The 22,835-nt window shown below is 44.4% G+C and overlaps 1 protein-coding gene across 1 annotated transcript in view; it reads right to left on the reverse strand.

Annotated features, from left to right (window-relative positions):
* SLC1A1 (solute carrier family 1 member 1) overlaps nt 1-22,835 on the reverse strand; it is a 75,212-nt gene extending 52,377 nt beyond the window's left edge. The window contains exon 1 of the mRNA NM_174599.3: nt 22,498-22,835. Coding sequence (NP_777024.2) covers nt 22,498-22,588 — 91 coding nt within the window. The 5' untranslated portion in view covers nt 22,589-22,835. The remainder of the gene's footprint in view (nt 1-22,497) is intronic.

The following is a 22,835-nucleotide window of genomic DNA, read 5'->3' on the forward strand; positions in this document are numbered from 1 at the left end:
AGAAACTTTGCCACCTGCTATAAAAATCAAAAGGAGGAACTACTCTGTTCTTCAGAGTGTAAATATATTTTAATGATTTTTCACAGTTTAAATCAAAGATTATAAATATCCAAGCACGAGAGTCAGGGAAGAAGTGCAAGTAGGCCTGCGGGGCTCCTGACAGGTCCAGTCAAGCACTGTCACATAAAAGTGAGGTCCAGGGTGGCCTCATCTTCATTTTTCTTAGAGATATGGTTCATTGTGTGAAACCACTCAAGTTTTAAATGTTAACAAAAGCTTAAAGACAATCATGAAACTCTGTGAGGTTGCACCAAATACCTCTTCAAGCCAACTTCCTTTGAAGTTGTCATTTTTCATTCTGTTTTTTCCACTGAAGACAGTACAGGAACAGGATAAAACACAAGAGGGAAAGCCACTGTGATCAGAGGAAGGCAAACACCACAGGGACCAGGAAATGATTATGAGGATCTCATACAGCCTCCGGTGATCTTGAGTGGATCTGGCAAGTGTTATCTGACTAGCTTCTCTCTGCACCACAGGCAGAGAGGGCAAAGTGAGGAGGTTGCCCCCTGCCATGGAGAACCTACATTCTAGTAGGCGGGACAGGACATGCACAGTGATGACAGCCTAGGAGAGTCTGATGGTCTACAGAGTTTGTAGAAATTCAAAGCTTTCTTGAAATGCTCATCAGGCTGGAGTAAGAAAGGGAGAGGTTCAGATGCACCTTCCAAATGAGAATAGGAATTCAAAAGGCAGGTACTAGTGAGGAAGAAGGAGAGTGGGAGAAACACCCAAGGACAGAAGAATCAGGGGGAAAAGAAACTAATACTCGTCAAGTCCTCTGTCCTAATCACCTTTACAGTCATCTACTCTAACAAGCCTTCAAAATACAGACAATCTACAGTTGTCCTGCAGTTAAACTAAAGTTGTCCTTTAGTTTAACTAAAGGGGAGTGACTCCAGAAGCCCCTGCAGATACCAAAATCTAAGTCCCCTGTATAAAATGGTGTAGCACAGTGAATTCATACAAGGAAGGTCAGAAAACCTGCCCACAGTCACACGGCCAGCCCCAAGACCACGTCTGTCTGACCCCAACGCACAGCTCCCTCCATGAAGATGTTATAAGAATGTGTTTGGCCAGTGGTCTGGCTGGTGCTCAACAGGTAGTTTATAGAGAGCTGAGATGAGAAACCTAAGTTGGGGTATACCACAAAAGGCCTAGAATACCAAGGAGGAGAATTTATACTTCTCTGACCCTTAGGTCCCTTCATATAAACCAGGTCACTGTGAGGGTTAAATGAGATAAACCATGTGTTACACTGTAAAGTAGTGTACCAAGATTAGCTATTAGTAGAGACAATGAATCGCCACTGAACATGTTTGCATAAGCTGGGCCTGGATTGATGATAAAACTGGCTGAGGTATGCAGGGGCTGAGATGTGTAGGATGGATTAGAACAGGGAGATAAGTAGTTAGGAGGCTGTTCTTGGAAAGGAAAGTGAAGCCATGCCAGACTTGGGGGATGGAAAAGGAGCTCCACGATGAGTGGGAAAGAGAGCAGGCTGAAGAAGAATGAGAATCCCAGATCCATGACATGGGCCAGGGAAAGGTTTGGCTGGATGATGATGGTGGTTCCTCGCAGAGCTTGGGTGAGAGTATGAATGAATTTATTAATTAATCTGTTTCCCAGAGGAAGGAGGAGGTCAAGGGAAGCCATCCTGACTGCTACGGCCCCATCACAAGCCCTGCCTTACTTCACTTGCTTGCTCAAACTAAACCAACCAGACAGGAGCGCAATCTGGCAGGAACCAGTTGACCTGTTGTATTCAACTGTCCAGATGTTCAGGCTGTTCAGGGCTGGTGTATACTGGTGTCTTTTGGAGGAAGGGCTCAGCTCTGAAGTCAGATATATCTGATCTGGAACCTTGCTCTTTACTCCCTTTTTCCTTGTGGCAACTCAAAAGGGCAAGTGGGTGAGCCCTAGTACCAGTGTGGTTCTCTAAAAGGATCTGGAACTGAAGGCCACACAGTGACGTGGCTTGAATTCAGAAACATTTTTAGAGGGTTGAAGAGAAGTGACTCTCCTAACAACCTGGTTAAGTACTCTTTTAGTTCAGAGAAAACACCGGACTGGAAGGAGGGAGGAGGATCTAATTCCTTGCCCCATACTAAAAATGTACAGCACAGAAGCAATCAGAACGCTGGGTGCCCTGCACACACTGCCTGGCCTTGCAGCGGCGGAAGACAAGAGATTCTGACAGTGGCTGCCTGGTAGGATGGGGGAGATGATGTTCTATGTGGTCCAAGGGTACATTCTGGCTGGAAAGATACCTCTATTGCCAGGAGAGAATTATCAGACTGCAACCACTCACCTATTTGTCCTTTTGAGTTGCCACAAGGAAAAAGGGAGTGACTTGAGATTCTACAAAAGAGCAAGGTTCCAGATCAGATATATCTGACTTCAGAGCTGAGCCCTTCCTCCAAAAGACACCAGTATACACTCAGAGAGAGAATTATCAGACTGCAACATCCTAGGGATAAAACTAGATGGATGTTTGGAGGAGCTTAGGCTCAGTAAGCTCTCCATCTCCCTACCTCTGGATGTTCCCCTCCACACTGTTAGCAGTGTTTCCCAAGAAGTCTGTATTCTGACCTCTTCGTGGGCTGCCCGCTCTCCCAGGTGATCCTATCTGCTCTTACAAATCCAATTTCCACCTCTGTGTCCTGGCTCACTCTGTCTCCCAAGTTCCAGGCCTTCAGGGAACCGCTACCTAGTGATATACCTCAACGTGGGACCCAGCATGGTAAAAAGAAACCTATCTTTCCTTCTCCCAGAAGACTTCACTTTTCTTCCTAGTTACCTCGTGGTTTTAAAGTAGGTCCACTGGTTATTTGACACTCTTCCCATCAGGAGGTGGGGTCTTTGTTCCCTTCCCTTAAGCCTGGGTAGGCCCCTGTAATGGCCTTAATAAAGAAAATAGAGCAGAAGTGAGCCGGCATGGAGCCTGGGGCCAGGTTAGAAAAGGGATGGCTTCTGATGATACCTCTTCTTGGGATACTCCATTAAAGCCCTGAGATCCCATGTAAAAAGTCCAGCTACCCTGAAGCTGCCCTGTTGGAGAGAGATCCCATGTAAAAAGTCCAGCTACCCTGAAGCTGCCCTGTTGGAGAGACCACACGGGGCAGGGTGTCGGGGGGGAGGGTGGGAGAGAGAGTGAGCAAGGAGAGCGAGAGCAAGAGAAAGAAGACAGCTGTTTGAGTCTTTCAGGCAGCAGACACATGAGTGATGGCCCTTTAGTTGATTCCAGCCCAGCCATCATCTCCCTGTTATCACAAAAGAGACCCTAGGTGAGACCTGCTTATTTGAGTCCAATTAATTCCCAGAACCATGCGGGGTAATAATATGATTGTTATTTTAATCCACTAAGTTTGGGAGTAACTGGTTACATAGAAATAGACACCCGGAAGAGTTCCCTATCTCCCTAAACTGTGTTGTCATCACAGACGTTTTTTGGAGGGCTGTGTAGGCTATGATCAGGTGCCGGTCTAAGCATAATTAACTCTGACTGATTTTCACAACTCTGTGACGTAACTCACTGAGAGGGTGCGAGACTGAGGCACAAGGAAGTGAAGCTGCTTGCCCAGGGTCCACGAGAAGTAAGTGACCCAGCTGAGATACCAAAGCAGCCTGGGTCCAACGTGCTGCACTTTGGGGACATTCTAGACAACTTAGCATCCCATCCCAGGCCCACACTGAACGGTCACAAAGTTCTGTTGATTCTGACTAAACAACTCTCAAATCTGTCTGTCTCCTTTCCATCTGCATTTACACGGACTTGGTTCAGGTCAGCCTCATTTCTCACCAAGACTAGTTCATCAACTTTCTAACACCTCTCTGCTTCTGGTCTTATCTCTTCCAAATTCACCTTCTAAACCAAAGCCAGAATGATCTAAGATGCAATCTGGCTGAGTCACTTTCCTGCTTAACGCCCTTTCATGGTTTTCCATCACAGGCTGGCACCCAAGCTCCTTGGTCCCACCCTGCCTCAAGCCCCACCCACTGTTGCAGTTCTACCCGTGCCCAGGTCTCCGAGTCTGTGCACACTGCTCCCTCCGTTTTCCTACTTGACTTGTTGACCATCACAGCCACTTCAAAACTCAGCTCAAAGCTGTCTGGAAAGCCCTCCCAAACTCCTTTTGTGACATGTGTGTTCACATAACCAAGAAGGAACTGGCTGGCCCTGTAGATGAGAAGTAAAAAAGATCTCTTATCTTCCACACCCCAAAGTACCAAAAACAAATAAATCAGATATCCTCCACGGAAAGTAGGACAGCAACAGTCCAACGGAGGCTTTGCTTTTCATAGGAATGAAGACACCAGAAAGAAGGAATTCTGTGCACCGTTAAACATAGAACACCTCTTGAAACACTGGATCTGTCTGTGTTTCAGCCAGACAGCTGAACCAGCCAGACTCTTAAGGGTGTGTGTGTGTGCGCGTGTATTTATTATACAGCAAAGTTGACTTTTACTGTACAGTCCCAGGACTTTTAACATGTGTTAAAATTCTTACAACCACCATCAAAATTAGGATGTGGGTATAGAACAGTTCCTGCACTCCAAAGAACTCCCTCATGGTATACCTTTATAGTGATACATAAATACAGACACACGCACAACACACACACACCCTGAGCCTAACCTCTGGCAATCTCTAATTTGTTCTCCATAACTATGCTTTTTTTCTTTTTGAGAATGTCTTATATATAAAGTTATACTCTACACAGCTTTTTAATACTGGTTACTCTCACTGATTTTGCCTTTGCGATTCATCCATGTTTTGTGCCTATCAATAATATGCTCCTTTTTCTTGCTGAATGGATCACACTTTATAGGTGGACAGTATTTTTTCATTCATTGAAGGATATCTGGGTTGCTTCCTGTTTTGGGGTGATTATGAATAAGAGCTGCTATAAACATTGTGAACAAGTTTTCACCTGAACATAGTTTTTTCTCTTTCTAGGATATATATACCCAGGAGTGAGATTGCTGGGTCATATGGTAAGCATATATTTAACTTCTAGTGTTAGTTTCTCAGTCATGTCCAACTCTTTGTAACCCCATGGACTGTAGCCCACCAAGCTCCTCTGTCCCTGGAATTCTCCAGGCAAGAATACTGGAGTAGGTTGCTATTTCCTTCTCCAGGGAACCCAGGGATCAAACCTGGGTCTCCTGCATTGGCAGGCAGATTCTTTACCATTTGAGCCACAGGAAACTGCCAAACTGTTTTTTTATATTAGCTATACCATTTTATTTTCCCATCAGCAATGTTTAAGAGGACAAGTTTCTCTGTGTCTTCATCAACATCAAGTATTGATGGCATCAGCATAGAGGCATGTAGTGGCCTCTCACTGTATTTAAATTTCCAATTTGACTTATACACATTATGAGATGATTACAATAAGCTTAGTGAACATCCGTCATTTCATATAGATACAAAATTTAATCAACAGAAAATTCTTTTCACTGTTTCATTGTGATTTTCATTTATATTTCCCTAGTGGAAACAGTGTCAGACTTTATTTTTCTGGGCTCTAAAATCACTGCAGATGGTGACTGCAGCCATGAAATTAAAAGACACTTACTCCTTGGAAGGAAAGTTATCACCAACCTAGATAGCATATTCAAAAGCAGAGACATTACTTTGTCAAGAAAGGTCTGTCTAGTCAAGGCTATGGTTTTTCCTGTGGTCATGTATGGATGTGAGAGTTGGACTTTGAAGAAAGCTGAGCGCCGAAGAATTGATGCTTTTGAACTGTGGTGTTAGAGAAGACTCTTGAGAGTCCCTTGGACTGCAAGGAGATCCAACCAGTCCATTCTGAAGGAGATCAGCCCTGGGATTTCTTTGGAAGGAATGACGCTAAAGCTGAAACTCCAGTACTTTGGCCATCTCATGCGAAGAGCTGACTCATTGGAAAAGACTCTGATGCTGGGAGGGGTTGGGGGCAGGAGGAGAAGGGGACGACAGAGGATGAGATAGCTGGATGGCATCACCGACTCGATGGACATGAGTCTGGGTGAACTCCGGGAGTTGGTGTTGGACAGGGAGGCCTGGCGTGCTGCGATTCATGGGGTCACAAAGAGTCGGACACGACTGAGCGACTAATCTGATGATCTGAATGGCCAATAATGCAGAACATCTTTTGTGTGTTACAGCCTCTTTGGTAAAGTGTCTGTTTTTTAAAGTTGGATTATTTTCTCACTATTGAGTTTTGAAAGTTCTTCTTTTAGATCTCTGTTCCATGGTTGAGTTAATTTTGTATAACACTGTATAACATAGGAAGAAGTTCTTTTTTTTTGGCATATGAATGTCTAGTTGTTCCGATACCATTTGCTGAAGACTCTTTTGTCTTTGTCAAGAATCAATTGGACATATTTGTATGGGTCTACTTCTGGAATTTATATTCTATTTTATTGATCTTTGTGTCTATCCCTTCACCAAACTACAATGTCTTGATGCTTGTCTTAAAATAGGATAGTGTAATTCTTCCAACTTTCTTTTTTTTCGAAATTGCTTTTGTTATTCCCTTGATTTTCCCTGTAAGTGTAGATGTCTGATATATCTAAAAAAAAGTACTTCTGAGATTTTTAACTCAAATTACATTAAAGCTATAAGCCAATTTGAGAAGAACTGACATAAGCATTATGATGTATCTTCCAATCTATGAACAGGTATGTCTGTTTATTTAAGTCTATAATTTCTTTCATCAGTGTCCTGTATGAAAGTGTTCAGTGTACAGTGTCCTGTACAGTGTTCAACTGTAGATCCCATCCATACATTTCATTAGATATATAAGCTATTTCAAATAATATTAATATTTTAAAAGTACCATCTCCAATTGTACATTATTGGTATATAGAAATAACAAATTTGTGGGGGTATTAATTTTGTATCTTGCAACCTTGCTAAATCACTTACTAGTTTTAGGAGTTATTCTATAGATTCCTTGGGATTTCCTTTGTAGAAAATCATGCCATTGTGAATAGGGTAAGTTATATTTCTCTCCAATCTAGTTCATTATTTCTTTTTCTTACTGTATCATTGTACTGGATCAGGCTTCCAGTGAGATACTGAAGTGTTTAAGAGTGAACATCCTTCATTATTCCTGATATTTTTAAGGGGAAAGCATTCAGACTTTCATTGCTAAATATGACACTAGCAGTAGGTTAGATTTGGGGGTTTGAGGTTTTTTTTTTTTTTTTTACAATTCTTAAGAGTTTAAAGCAAAAATTCAATTGTGGTCCTTGTATAATTTTCTTTCTCCTCTCTCAGGCTTTAACGTAGTTTGTACTGTGTGTGTGTGCTCAGTTCTGTCCGACTCTTCGTGATCCCATGGACTGTAGCCTGACAGGCTTCTCTGTCCCTGGGATTTTCCAGGTAAGAATACTGGAGTGGGTTTCCATTTCTTCCTCCAGGGGATCTTCCCAACCCAGTGATTGAACCCGCGTCCCCTGCATGGCAGGCAGATTCTTTACCAATGAGCCACCTGGGAAGCCCTTAAAGTAGTTTATGACTTAATTATTTTCAAAGTATGTGGTTATTATCTAAACAACTTCAAATGTTTCTGTAATGCTATGAATTCAATAAAACTTAGCTATGAGTACACACTGAGGGCATTTATGAAATAGTTCAGGAGCATAATAGATAAAAGGTAAAACATTTGTTGTAATTACCACTCAATGTCCATTGTCCCTGCTATTACAACATACCTGCCCACTCTCAGTCTGTTTTAGGTCCAGTTCAAGCTATAATAATTCAGAAGTTGAGGGAAGAGGGTGGGATAAAGGAGTGGCTTTGGCCTGGTCCATCAGATAATCACGTTCCCTTAGTCCCAAGACTGATTATGGAATGGTCCTATAACCCAACTAAAGCCCCACAGTCTGGTCTCAACAGATAGAAACTTTTCTGCTGAGTGTGAAGCAGGGAAATAGAAACCCTGAACTGTGCTTGTAGCTGTCTCATCACCAATGGGAGCATTTCACCGGAGAGTGAAAATAACAGAAGAGTGCAGAGACGGTACATAAAAAGAGAACAGGACAGAATGATACTTTTTGAACTTCTGAATCTAGCTATACCTGAAACCAGTTACCATCTCTGAGCTCTTAAATTTTTTGAGCCATAAATTCTATGCCTCACTTTCCACTTTTCTGGCTTAAGCCTGTTCAACCTGGATTTTCTGTCACTTCCAATTAGAAGAGTGGGGAGACAAAATGTGTCACTGATATTCTGGGTGCGACCTCTCTCAATCACATTTGCCCTCTTTGCATGAAAGAAAGGCTGGCTCACATGAGGGCAAGGTCTTCTAGCTGTGGAGGCCACGGGGATGGGCTGGTGGGATAGGAAGAGGCGGGAAAATGGTCATGCTGGTACACGGATGCTGGCTGGTATGCAGATGTAGGATGCTGGTACATGGAGGCAGGCTGGTACACAGATGTAGGACGCTGGTACACGGATGCAGGATGCTGGTACACAGTGACAGAGGACGCGGGAGTCCTTATACTACTTACTCCTCCAAATGCCCACAGCAGGGCCTCCAGGATCACCAGACATCATCAGACTAACTTCTCTCCCATCATTTATAGACCTTGATAACAGTGTCCCAAGAAAACCTCTTGGCATGGCATTCAATGCTGTGTGGCTTTGTGCTGGTTATTCTCCCTCTGTCCTTTAGATTGACCTCTTGTCCTTTTTTCACCCTGCTTTGTGTCCCAGGAGGCTGAGTACAACTATGAGTGCATGATAATTGCTATTTAGTGCATATGACCAGGAAGCCACTGCATTACGTGGTTTTTCCTCATTAAACCTGATTACGAAAGGCAGGAAAAAATAGTTGAGACACCGTACCATTAGCAGAGTATGAAAACTGGGTCACAGGAATGTGGGTACAAATTCTGCCACATTGTCCCAGCACCACCGACCCCAGAGAGGCATCATAAATACGGCCTCTCCGGTAACTGACAATGGCTATGGTAATGTACACATGAGAAGTTAGGTGCCTGCTTCCTACACCTCAGGACTTCTCCCAGGCTTCTGGGAGCCCTGGAGTCCAAAGAGTCCCTTGAGTTCAAGTGAGGATAAGGTTGGTTGTCGGGCCAGTCCACAGAAGTCCAGTCTCTACAGCAAGCATTCAGCTGGCTTAGAGACCCAGCTTGCTGTCATCTAGGAACAACCCAAACAAACAACAACCAGACTGTCCCTCTCCCCACAAGGTGGGACTATCCCACATGTGTTTTGGTGTCATTTCCTGAGATATATACCTCTGACTTGACATGTGGGTTCTGGTCTACTTTATTCTTCCATTTTCTACCTGTGGTCAACTTTATTTTTCTTCTTCGTCACCCCTGCCCCCACCAACTGCCCTCTTCAAATGGTTCTTATCTGCTAAACTCATGGGTGATTCTACTACCAGCTTATTTTATACATTTCTGTGAAAGAGCGTGATCTACCTTGTGGTCGTACTCGACTCTTTCCCCTCCTTGGCACCTGGGCAAATACCTGGCCTCCAAGTCCCTGAAGGAGTGAGAAGCCTCCTCACCCTGACATACACAGTTTGGAGAGGCCCTGGGATCCTCTGCTTGAAGGACACACCTTTTTCCTCAGGTTTTATGTCAGATTTTCTGGGAACCCTACCTCTTCACAATAACCAGTTTTACAACTCCCAGAAACACCTCCTTGGTTCATTACACAATCTTAGAAGGCTTCTTTCCAAGTGTAAAAGAAATCTGACCATCTACCCCACAGCAGGGTTTAGGTAGGGGCAACTTGAGAGCAGGAAGAGATGGGCCTCTGCCTGAGAAAGAAGGGAGCCAGTCATCCTGGATTTTCTAGACTTGTCAGAATCCTGGAATTACCAGCTTGATGAATCCTGCACCCAGAATGCTAAATCTAAGCAACCGGTGCTCTCCACCTTTTTCAGCCCATTCCTCACCTCTGCTTCAGAAATCTGTGTTACCTGCCTATTTTCACCATGCGCCTACCTGCTAACGGTTTACCCTTCTCTCCCAACTCCTGTGAAGCCGCAACTCTGATCTCTCCTTCTCTACTCCCAGAAGGACTGCAGAAATAATTACTTTTATCTTCATATGAGTTGAAGTGTATTTGAAGAATTTTACTACATTTCTTAAATTAAAATGAAAGGGGTACCCAGTATTGAAAGTTTGGTCAGGAATCTCTGTTTCTAAATACTTCAGATACTTCTCTTAATCCTCACTGGTAGAAAAAAGGCAAACACAGACCAGCTTGTTTATTATTTTACATTACTCATGTATAGAATATTAAACATGTTATATAGCCACAAAAAGGGGCCCAGATGTCCTTTCCCAGAAGATGAGAGTAGGGCCCAGAACACACATACAGATAACACTGTCTTCCAGTGTTTTCAAGGAATAATACCGTAACCAGGACCCACGTTTTACCGCTTGCATGCCTCCCTTTTTTATTTCTGGGAAACAATAACAAACATTTATAAGATACTTTTATAAAGTACTTCACATGTATTAGCTCATTTGATAACAAAATATTAGATTTAAGGCCTAAAGATGGGTGTAAATGCATTTAAGATGATGTCAAGAGACAAAAGAAAAAAGAAAAGAAAACCATGGTTGAGTATGATCTTTCATAGTAATCCTAGAGGGCTTTGTTTACTTCTGGAATCTTGGAATGTTTTATGTTTGTGAAGATCTTGAGTCTCCTTTCTCAGTATTGCCCTCATGAACACATGTTCCAGGGCATGAGGAGAGTCTGTAAAAGGGAAGAAAGACTATCTGAGCAAAAAGTCATAGCTGCAAACCTCACTTACTGCCATCTACCAACCCTCTTCCCTAGAACAGAGACCCCTGAGCAGGATTCACAAAGCGATGAGCAATGCTTCCGGAAACTTCAGGATCTTGATCTTGGACTCAATAAATCCAGTGTCCTATGGTTACTCACTTGCAGTTAAAAAAGCAGCCAAACCTTACCCAATTATTTCCACATAAAAACAACAATAAATGTAAACTTTTGTTTTTTCCCACAAAATAAACAAGCTAGTTAGAAGTTACTGGCAAACACTTCTATTCAATAGTGCAAGTGGCAAATGCAGTCACAGAGGAGAGCTGGACATTTTTGTCAAGGTCTGTGGGCTCTGCACGGGCAATGGGATCTCCACCTCTGTTACGTGGAACTCAGAAGCTCCCCCATGTGATGAAACCTCAGGAAATTCTTTGGGTGTAAGAAAGAAATCAATGAAGCAGCAGCAGAAATGGGGCAAATCGTTTTTGTCTCCTGATTGACAATTAACTTTTGCTAACAAAAAAGTAAAAACTCATCTTCAAAATCTTTAACAACCAAGTCTAGCATTTGTCCAAGCTGTTCAAGCTCAAGGTCTACTGGGACAGGAAGCACAGTCAGGCTAATTAATCTCTTATCCCAGAAATAATTTCCAGACAGGGACAGGAATGGGCAGAATTTGGACAATGATGTGAAAGGGTGCATGAAAGGGGAAACCTAGAGAAAAGCACCTCCTATGTCATTAAAAGACATAGGAGGTGCTAAATACAACATTCAAAAAGGCTCTACCATCCAAGGGTGATTCAGCTCCACACCATGGCCCAACTTTAGGAAGCTGGATGGATCTTCCAATCTAATTCTGTCCAATTTCAGGATTGTATGGAACTATTATTTGGTCTAGTTAGCCCAAAGAATTCTCTGGAGATGAGGCAGGCTCTGGTTTCTCGAGGTCAGAACTTCCTCAGGGTAGAAAGGCACTGCCCATTCCAAGAGTTCCAGGGTCATGCTGAGTTCACACTAAAGTGGTCTCAGAACCATTGGTGACCATGTGTGCTCTTCTGAGGCCCCCAAACTAGGAGGAAAGTATATTTCAGATGACTACAGCTTGGATGAGTTCCCCAGAGTCTCCACTCAAAAACTCATACACAACTGACTGGGAAACTAGGGGATCAATGGTTCATCAAGGCTTGAGCTCTCTCAATTCCACCTCTTCTTTGAATGCTCAAGGCACATTGAGGCTTTCTTGCAGCATTTATCCCACTTAGGCTCATGTCAATGATTTCTGTGCACGTACTGGCTCTGACAGACTAAAACGAAACAGACTTCAACTCTGCATCTCTTGCCACTTAACATCAATACCTCTTCAATTTAAATTAATTGCTAAGTGAAGACATTTTCCCAGCAACGAACAACACTTTTCGTCTGACCTGCCAGTTCCCTTTGATTAACAGCAGTTGCCTAGAGAATAGTTTTGAGGATTCCAAGGCCATCACAAAGCTCCAGGGTAAAGAGTGTTGTAATCAGCTAGTGCTGCCTGCCATGGGACAGGACTGGAAGCAGTGGCTCAAATACAGTACAATTTGGGAATATAAATTAAGCAATATAAGAGCACAGAGAAGGGAAATCATCTCTGATGGGCAGTCAGAGAAGTCTATATGATAAAAGTGAAAAATGAGATCCACCATCAAGGATGGGTATAATAACGGTGAAACACAATGAGCAGAAGCAGAAGGACAGGAGAGCACTATACATCCTGGGAAAGTAACTTTTAGACAAGCTCAACTAGAGTAACTTCAAATAGAAAATTTATGTGGAAGAGGAATAAGGGAAAGTTCTAAATACTGTAGGATGCCTCAGGTTCAAAGACATAATAAAGAAAAGCCAAGAGACAGACAAGAGATGGAGTAAGAAGGAGGCTACTAGGCTTTATTTAGCTATCATACAACAGTGAAGTCTGTAAGAACGCTCTGAACTATAATTTGGGTGTATCCAGGTTTTCTAGGAAGCAGTCTTACTTAATGGTTAATAACCACAGTTTTGGAGTCAGTTATGGGTGCAAATCCCAGTTCTGAGTGTGACCTCAGTCATGTATCTTAAGCCTTGTACATTTCAGTCTCCTTATCTGTAAAATAAATATAGGGTCAATTGGGAAATAATGTGCATAAAAGTCATAATAAACCCTCCATAAGTATTACCAATTAGACTTGGTTACCCACAAGAAAAATAAATTGTCAAAGGAGAAACTCCCTCATTGCTTCATAATTTGGGAAATCTCATATGAAACTTGTAAAGTGGTTAAGTGGCTCAGAAAATAAGTATATGAAATAGCCACAGAATCAGTTTATTTTCCAGTAATGCTTGGAGGCTTGGAGATTAGGCTTTCTGTGGTTAGGCATTTTTGATGATGGTCCATTTTTTTTATTGTTGACTTAATTCTTTACTGAATTGTAAGTAACCAGATAATTATTAAGCAATACAACAGTGGTAGAATAATAATTTAATTTTACAATCTCATTCAAGATTCTCACCTAAGGGTTTCCTCCTTAGTCAAGTAAGTGCAGTTTTAACCCCTGAGAAAAGCAAGTTCAAACTGTTATCTCAATGCAGCTGTAAAAATGAACGCACAGTGCAGACCCTCACTGAGGTCACACCTGAACAGAAGTTCCACTCCCAAAAGCCACCACTTTGCTTCAATAGGTTGACCTAGCAGCGTCACACGATGCTGCTACCAGGACCTTTCCTGGACACAGGAAAATCTGCTGTAACAACTGTCCTGCCTGTGGACCCAGTTATGGACTCTGTGACCAAGAAGGGCCCTGGGAACAAAGACCTCAGCCTAAGCATGGAGGGACTGGTGGGAGGGTTTTGCTGCCTCAGTGCTGGTTCTAGGTCTTGTGGTGGAGAACGAGGCATAACTTCCTCTCTGTCCTGACGGAGTGGAGACCATGGCCCAGAGCTCACACAGCTGGGGCTGGGCCTGGGAGGGGAATCTCCCAGGACACACAGCAGGAAGTGTCTACAAGCTGGGACGAGGTCTGCCCATCCCGGAAAACGCGGGAGTATTTGTTGGAAAGGAAATATTCTACCTCTGGTAATGGAACAGGCAGTCAGCAGATATTTTTCAAACACAGGGTAGTAACATTTCTGGCAATGAAATGAGTCACTGAAACACTTCCTTTCCATTAACAGAGGTGTTACTGTGGAGCTTACTAATTACAACAGAGCCCTCTTTGTCACCGTTTGGGTCTGTTTCCTCAGCAAGTATAATGAATTAGCTCCTTCCAAATCTATCTGCTGGGCTAAACTATAGCTCCAAAGTGAATTATTGGCTTAGTAGTAACTGTCTCCAATATTGTCTTCTATTAGATGTATGTGGAACATTCAAAATAGGAAAGGCTTGCTACTTTAACACACACTGCTGCAGAGGAGTCTAACTGGGCCAACTCAGTGTTGTCTAAGATGAGTTCATTTTCTTCAAGAGTGCTCCAGTCCCCACAGTATCTGTGACCCCAGATCTCCAGAGACATTAACACGGGGGAGACCTGCAGCTCCTCAGGCGGACAGAGCTGCCTGGCATCAGGCCAACATGTCACTGACTCCCTACAGGCCAGCTACTTCCAGTCTCAGCTCTATTAAAGGTAATCACAGCTCCTCCCAAGTAATTAACGTGGAAAGTGTTCTCTCTTTATAAGCAAGTGCTCATCTGAGTGTGTATATGCTCTCCGATTGCTAATTCCTAATCCCATTTATTTGTACCTTGTCTGTGCAACCCAGGGTTTTCTTCCACTGGAGCAACTACGCGAGTGTCACCAAATCCAGATTGGGCATGTGTTAGCTTTCTACATCGGAGAAGGCAATGGCACCCCACCCCAGTACTCTTGCCTGGAAAATCCCACGGACGGAGGAGCCTGGTGGGCTGCAGTCCATGGGGTTGCCAGGAATTGGACACGACTGAGCGACTTCATTTTCACGTTTCACTTTCATGCATTGGAGAAGGAAATGGCAACCCACTCCAGTATTCTTGCCTGGAGAATCCCAGGGACGGGGGAACCTGGTGGGCTGCCGTCTATGGGGTCACACAGAGTCGGACACGACTGAAGCGACTTAGCAGCAGTAGCAGCAGCAGCAGCAGCAGCTTTCTACATCTTGTGTGATCATTTTAAGCTTCCTTTATTTCTTATGCCCACTGCTCAAATTTTTGACAGATGGTAAGTTTGATCAACTAAAAATCATAATCTTTTCAGTGATTCTACAACTCTGGTTCTGATTCTACATCTCTGGATTCTGATTTGGTTCCAAAACTAAAACCAAACCAGGCATGGGTATTCAAAGCCCAAAACTGTTTCCCTAATTCTTCCATATGTGAAACTGGGATCTAGTCAGCTAAACGATTGCTTCCCCAATATATTTAATTAAGCAAATACATGCAAGATACACATTCCTGTATAAAAACAATATAAGTTTTTAGACCTCATATTACTGTTGTAATGAATAATTTAAAGCTGACATAGAACATTACCTTCATAACTGTTCCACACACAATTTACATTATTATATCCCAAGTCACAGATGTAGAACAACTGATTCAACATCAAGGTCTTTTTATCCTCTAGTAATGACTTTGTGTGTATGTGGGTTAAATCGCTTTGGTTGTGTCCAGCTCTTTGTGACGCTATGGACCATAGCCTGCCAGGCTCCTCTGTTCCTGGGATTCTCCTGGCAGGAATACTGGAGTGGGCTGCTATTTCCTCATCCAGGGGATTTTCCCCACCCAGGGATCGAACCTGAACCTGTGTCTCCTGCAACTCCTGCATTGCAGGTGGATTCTTTACCGCTGAGCCATCAGGGAAGCCAGTAATGACCTTAACTCTTCCTAAGTTCCCTAAGAAGAGTTCCTCTGAGTCTGAGCAATGAACTTAGGAATGACTACACAAGCATAGAGCTAAAGGATCTTAAATCTAGAAGGAACTTCAGTGATCTGACCCAGGGTCAACAAGCGTGCAGCACACGTGCCACTACTCCCTGATCTTAAGCCCTTGGCAGACATTGGTAATCAATTTCAGAACTTTTGTTTCCAATTCTTTCTCAACAAAATATCACTTCAGACAGTCGGCTACCTATAAATGGGAGCTGGCATTTCAACGAAATCTTTTTTCTCTTCCAGCTAATCCAAACCTCTCTTCCTTCTGATAAGAAGGGTAATAGGAATGCTTCTGCCCTCTAGGGGTCTATAACCTAGTTGTGAGGAAGAAACGTTTAACATACTTGATAAGTATGTATAATACTGTTAATCTGTCTTATGCAAATCAGAGGGTGAAGCAGGCAGAGAAGAATGTATGATGGAATTCAAGCTTAGGTTTGGGCTAATTTACTCATTCAATAAACAAAGATAACCTCTTACTATCTCCCTGGGTCATGAATGACTCAACAAATGTATTGAGCACACCAGGCATTGTGACAGGTGCTGTGGATATAGTGAGGGGCAGCCAGAACTCCCTCCCTCAAGGGCTCTTCAAGGGTCAGTGGGGAGGGCAAACATTAGCAAATACTCTAACTACTTGGACTTCCCTGTGGCTCAGACAGTAAAGCGTCTGCCTACAATGCGGGAGACCTGGGTTCGGTCCCTGGGTTGGGAAGATCCCCTGGCGAAGGCAATGGCAATCCCCTTCAGTACTCTTGCCTGGAAAATCCCATGGACAGAGGAGCCTGGTAGGCTACAGTCCATGGGGTCACCAAGAGTCAGATACGACTGAGTGACTTCACTTTCACTTTTTTCCCAACTACAGGGCAACAAAGAGCAAGTTGATATTGGTTCTGTGCAGTGGGAAGGCATGATAGTTCTCCAAGCTGCCGCCCCCGCCAGGACTCCCTCTCCTGCTAGAGATCACCATCTCCTCGTTCCAAGGACCAAACCTAGTCAAGGAGTGTCAGGTCAACCTGCCGAACACCTCACAGAGCCATCTTTTCCTTTCTACTCCCACTGCTGCTGCCCTGCTGAGGCCCCCATCTCCCTCTCTACCTGCACCTTGACAGTAATCCCCTGGGTGTTCTGCCCACCTGCAACATTACCCTCCTTGGATCCATTCGCCACATCCATCTGCCTCAAGGACCTTTTCTAAGCACAGTCCTGACCATGTCATTGCCCAGCTTCATCCCCAGGAGCATGTCTGAACTTATCAGTGTGGCATTCCAATCCCTGTATGATCCGGCCCCTGACCTCTGTGGCAGCTTTGCTTTTTTCCCTTATGTACCTCAGTCACACCCTTTACACCAGTCACACCAAGCCACTGAGTTCGAAGGTAAGAAGGGCAGACTTTGAAGGTGGAAAGAATAGCAGGGCAGCCTCATGGACCAAGGTGTAAGGGTGACACTGAGCCTAGAGTGGAGACCAACCTGGCTAATGAGTCCGGCAAACCCCACAGGAACAGTGTTCCTCCAGGGTATACACTGCAATTCCGACAGTCCCTAGAGACATGTTTCTGCCCCTTCTCAGTCTCAGGGGAGAAAGGGGCAACTGAAAACCAAATCGAACACTACAGAGTCTTCATTCCCTATTTCAACATGGCACACAGCCAGACCACTGTGATCCTCAAGAGGTTCTGTGAGGACTAGGGAGATGGGGACAAAGAGGAGGACAGCATCCAAAGGAGGGGGAGGGAAAGTACAGTAAAGCTGGGAATTGCCAGTTGTTATCTGAGTGATCCTGAGTTCATGTCTGTTTCCTCATCCATATAACGGCAAAGCAATAACGCCTACCTCACAGTTGAAATATTTTTCTCATTGATTTTTCTTAAGCATTTCCTAAGATTTTACTAACCATGACAGAAATGAGATTAGAAAAGTGGCTAATTGCACTAGCTTCCTAAGCTGGTCTCTCGGCTTCCACCCTTGTGTCTGCCATCTGTGGTCTAAGAGCAGCCAGGAGAGCAGATTAAGACAATCGGAACATGTCACTACTCTGCTCAAAACCTTTAATGGTTTCCCAACTCCAGTAAAAATCAACGTCCTTATAAGAGCTCACACCATCCTATCGCCTCTCCCCTTCCCACTCCATTCCCATGCTCTTCCTCAAGCATGCTGGGATCGCCCCAGATATCTGTGCACGTGTTCCCTCACTTCTTCCCAGTCTCAACTCAACTGTCACCTTCTTAGCAGGGCCTGGTGGCTCAATGGTAAAGAATTCAGTTGCCAATGCAGGAGATGCAGGTTCCATCCCTGGGTTGAGAGGGTCCCCTGGAGAAGGAAATGGTAACTCCAGTGTTCTTGCCTGGAAAATCCCAGGGAGAGAGGAGCCTGGCAGCTTATAGTCCATGGGAGTCGCAAAGGAGTTGGACACAACTTAGCAACTTAACAGCAGCAGCAGCAGGGCCTTCCCATTCACCCTATTCCAACTATAACTGCCTGGAAGTTCCCCTCCCTGCTTTATGTTACTCTAGAACACTCTCACCATCCAATGTACTCTATACTGTAGTTCACCTCTTTATCCAGTTTACTGTCTACTTGTCTCCACTTAAACATATGCTCCATGAGGACAGGGGTTTTATTTTGTTCACTGTTGTGTGCCCTGCCTCTAGAAAAGTCCCTGGCACACAGGAGATGCCTGATATAGATTTGTTGAATGAGCAAATGATTTAAGTGCCAGTTACAGTACTGGTATATTCTAAGGCTGAGCTGATTAGAGGCCCCGCAGCACAGGCTGAAGCACATGAGTTTCATGATAACAAAATACATTCTGAACACTGAGCTGAAGCTGTTCCCCCGCCCCCATCCCATACTCAGGGTCTTCAGAGACATGTAGAAACACAGCAGGAGAGCTTATGCCACAGCTCAAATTAGCACTGCCAGATATATACTACAAGAGCCCCAGCGGAGGAGACATGAGGCTGGCTTGGGCAAGGATATTACTAAGAACATGAAGAAACTGTTCTCAGTTTTAGACAATAGAATCTGAATCTATAAATGATTGCTTCCTTTAGTGTGCTGAAGAAAATTATTCAGGAAGAATAAGCTTGTCGGTTCTGTCCTGTAAATAACAATAGCTATATCCTTTCCTGAAGATGCATGAGCTGGAAATCAGATTTTTCAAACGACTGAAATAAAGCACAACCTGTCTGGACAGAATGATCAGGCTTTATGTTGTGAGCGGGGTGAGGGTTCCATGAGTGCCTTGCCAACATTATACATGCCATGATCATTACCGGTTGACTTGAATTACAATGCACAGAATTCTCACACACTGATTCTGCTTGAACAGAATTCCCACTGAAAGCACAAAAATTCTTCCCTCAGAATTTCTGCCTGTTAAATGAAATGAGAATCATGCTATATGGGGCACAAAACAAAATTATTAATCCTTTCCATAGCCTTTTAAAACAATGAATAGTGAGTGCTCTGGAGGCTGGTGTTCACCTGGACAGAACATGTCATCAAAATACTTGAATCACCCTGGACTCAGAATTCTAGGCTGGACACCAACCAGGACAGAGAAAGACCATGAGAGACCTTATTTCATAAGAAAATATTAATTTCCTCAGAATCAAGGTATTCAAATCACCTTAAAATGACATTTACTGAGTGTCTGTTATATGCTAGTCATACAACCAGGTATTTTCACATTATCTTAATCAACTCTAATAGCATAGGAGGGAATGATCTATATCCCTATTTTCCAGATGAGGAAATTGAGGATTCCAGAGAACGAGATTTTGTCTAAATCACAGAGCATGACTAGATCAGAATTCAAATCTAAGACTCTTGACTCCAGTCTCTGTTCTTGTACTACTACCCTACAGAAGCAAGGGAAAGGCCTGCAAGAATCGTAATGAATACAGTGAAAATTGTTCCTAATCCGTGGTGGCTCAGACCGTAAAGAGTCTTTTTGCAATACAGAAGACCCAGGTTTGATTTGTTGGTTGGGAAGATCCTGGAGAAGGGAATGGCAGTCCATTCCAGGGACAGAGGAATCCATGGGGTCTCAGAGTCAGACACGACTGAGTGACAGACACACACACACATACAATCAGATTTTACTAAAGGCCTCTCATCTGAAAATCTAAGATGTTATCTCCAGGACCTTGTAGGGTTTTACAGATAGTGAAAGATAGTCACTTTAACAAAGAAAGTCACATAACTATTCAGCCTCTTTATTTCTTGAGTAACAATATAAGGAAATAGTTAGCTTTTAGTATCTCTTTGTCCACAAAAGAAACTAACATTTACACCTAATAAAGATGACCTTTAATTACATCTCCTCTCACATACTGTCTTGAAAAATCAGAGGCTTTCAGCTGGTTGCTAAAAAGTTTTGCCCTTCACTTCAAAAATCAAAATATTTTAAAGTGTCAGGGCTGATGAATTATATATAGCAGGGACAAAATACTTCAGTTTTAATCAGAAGATGATATTCTGTCAGGGTAATAAAAACTTTTTCCTTTTTTAAGGTCCACATGTTGAAAGGTTCGGAAAGGAGGCTACATGAGACTGTTTGCGATCTCTGCATCAATTAAGACTGTTACAAAACTAAACTTACTATCATGGTCAAAAGAGCTTATGGATGGACTTAGCATCTCTGTTATAAGTTGGTTGCAATTTCACTTCTGGGTTTAACCCAGAATGAGTTAGCACAGATGACAGAGACAGAGGTGTGACTTTTGTACTCAAGCCCAGTGCTCCAAAGAATGAAGAAAAGAGAAGAATCCTGGGAAGAGCCTTGTGATGGGTGCACTGAGGGTGGTGTAGGCCCGACACTTCTCAGACCAAGAGTTGAAATGCTCAGGACAGCCTAATGTTACTCCTTGAGGAGCAAATGTGCTGAAAGACTTCAGCTGAGTACTTACAGATTTAATATTGTGTTTTCCTTTCTGGACCAAAGAATCTGAAATCACGCTCCCAGGGCTTACCCACATTAAAACTGGAAAAAATTGCCCATCTGGCACCAAAGGCCCCATCTGCAAAACAGACATTTTATCCCCCGTGACCCGGAAGATGTATATACGTGACAGGTTCTGAAGGCCAGGGAACAATTTTCAAAATCTTTGCCAAACCAGCCTTCAGTGAATCAGTAAACTCAACACCAGCATGCCACACGTGGTCAACAGGTGAGTATTTCTGGAAAACTCCACAGCTGAAAAGGCAGGATCATTTCACTTCCACAAGGAATCAGGAGGGAAATGCCAGCCTACCCAAAACCATCCCGAAGAAGGGATTTCACAATTAATTCTGGACTCCTGTCACTAGGAAAACAAGACCATCTCATCTATTTGCCTGCAAGAAAATCACATCACTCTTTTTGAGGAATCTGTTATTTAAAATGTGATGGGGCAGGATAGCCCTTTCCTTAGAGCCACGTGACTCTTCTTGGGGAAAACAGAGCTAAGTAGTCAAGACTTGCTCCTCTGCTTCTCTCTTTTCCTCCCACAGATAGCCTCTGCTAAAGTAATTCCAGGATGTTGTTTATTTACTAGAAACCTGACTTTGCGCAAGGATCTAGAGGAGCAAACCCGACCCTGAGGATCGCGTTAACTTCCACAGACGTTTTTGGGGGCGGGGCACCAAGATAGAAAGCAGGTGACACCAAATATTCTGAGATTGAGCAGCAGCAGCTGGAGAGAAATGTGCTTGGGGTTGGGAGAGGCACAGGCTACCCCTCCTCCCAGCTCCAGTTTCCAAATGGAAGGTGAGGACTTCAAAGGAGCCTCACCTGCTGGGTGTCCCCACCTGGGCCAGGTCTTGGAGGAAAGGAGACAGTTGGCTCCAACACCAAAGAGGAGCATCCCAGGGCCCAAGTTGTAAAACAGACAACCTGGCAGAAATTCAGAGTCGAAACTGGAATAACTCATACCTCTGAGCAATGGCTCAGACATTCACCTGATCCAGTGATGTGTCAGGAATAAATCACTTAAATACACCTTGTTTAAAAACAAGCAAATATGACTTAAATATTACTTTCAATAGAAAAGAAATGTGGCGAGCAGGGGAGCTCAAGGATGCGACCTCGGTAGATTTGCAGAGTGGAAAGGGAGAAATCTGATAGGTCTCCCTTCCCCTAGACTTCCTGCGGACCATCACTGCACATCCCTGAATTCAAGCACAAATCTGGCAGGTTTTCCGTGCCTGGGTACTGGCAGCGGCTCGTCGCCGCGTGGGCAGGTACCTTTACAAGCACTGACTAGGAAGAGTGACCGACTGTAACATCCAGTCTCCCTCCCGCCGGGGACCGGACCATTTCTGAGGTTAAGATGCCTCTTTCAGTTCAACCGCAAACCATCATCCACACTCGCTCTGTCCGGACAACGCATGGTTCAGGGAGGAAAAAAAGGAGGGGAGCAGATAGGATTTAAACAATTAAACCACATTTGCTTCCAAACGGTAAGAATCAAGACCTTGTTTCCCTTTCCCCCTTCCAAGCCCCTATGATCATTTTGGGTAAAGCAGGAACCCGAAGCTCACGGAGCACGCAAATGGGTGTCCCGGAGGAGCTTTGTTCTTAGTACGAAGAAATCAGCACCCTCGAGGGTAAGCCCCCGCGCGGTGTCGGAAGCCGAGGGGGCGCCGAGGAACCGAGCACCGGGTGCGCCAGCGCCATGCCGATCCTCACACGCGCCCGCCCCGCACGCGGCCTGGGTGCTGGGAGCGCGTGAGTGCGCGCGTCGCCCACCCGCCACGCATCTCACCTAGCACCACCGCGACCACGGTGGAAAGTAGCAGCCAATTATTCCTCAGGAAGCGCTTCCAGTCGCATCCCTTCCTCGCCGGCTTCCCCATAGCTGGCGCCCGGGCTCGGAACCACAATAGAGGCGGCCGCTATTGTGCGTGGGGCTCGCCCGTGCGCGCGGGGGCCGGGGAAACCCTGGGACGGCCGCTAGCTCCGCGGCGCAGTGGAGGGTTGCGGGCGCGACGCGGAGAGGGCGTGCGCTAGCTGCTGCAGCCGCTGCTGTCACCACCGCCGCAGCCGCCACCTGAGCTCGTGCGCCGCGCCTGCCGCCCGTGCTGTGCGTGGCGGGCGCGCCCG

The sequence above is a fragment of the Bos taurus genome, chromosome 8 (genome assembly GCF_002263795.3).
Source record: "Bos taurus isolate L1 Dominette 01449 registration number 42190680 breed Hereford chromosome 8, ARS-UCD2.0, whole genome shotgun sequence".
Lineage (NCBI taxonomy): Eukaryota > Metazoa > Chordata > Mammalia > Artiodactyla > Bovidae > Bos > Bos taurus.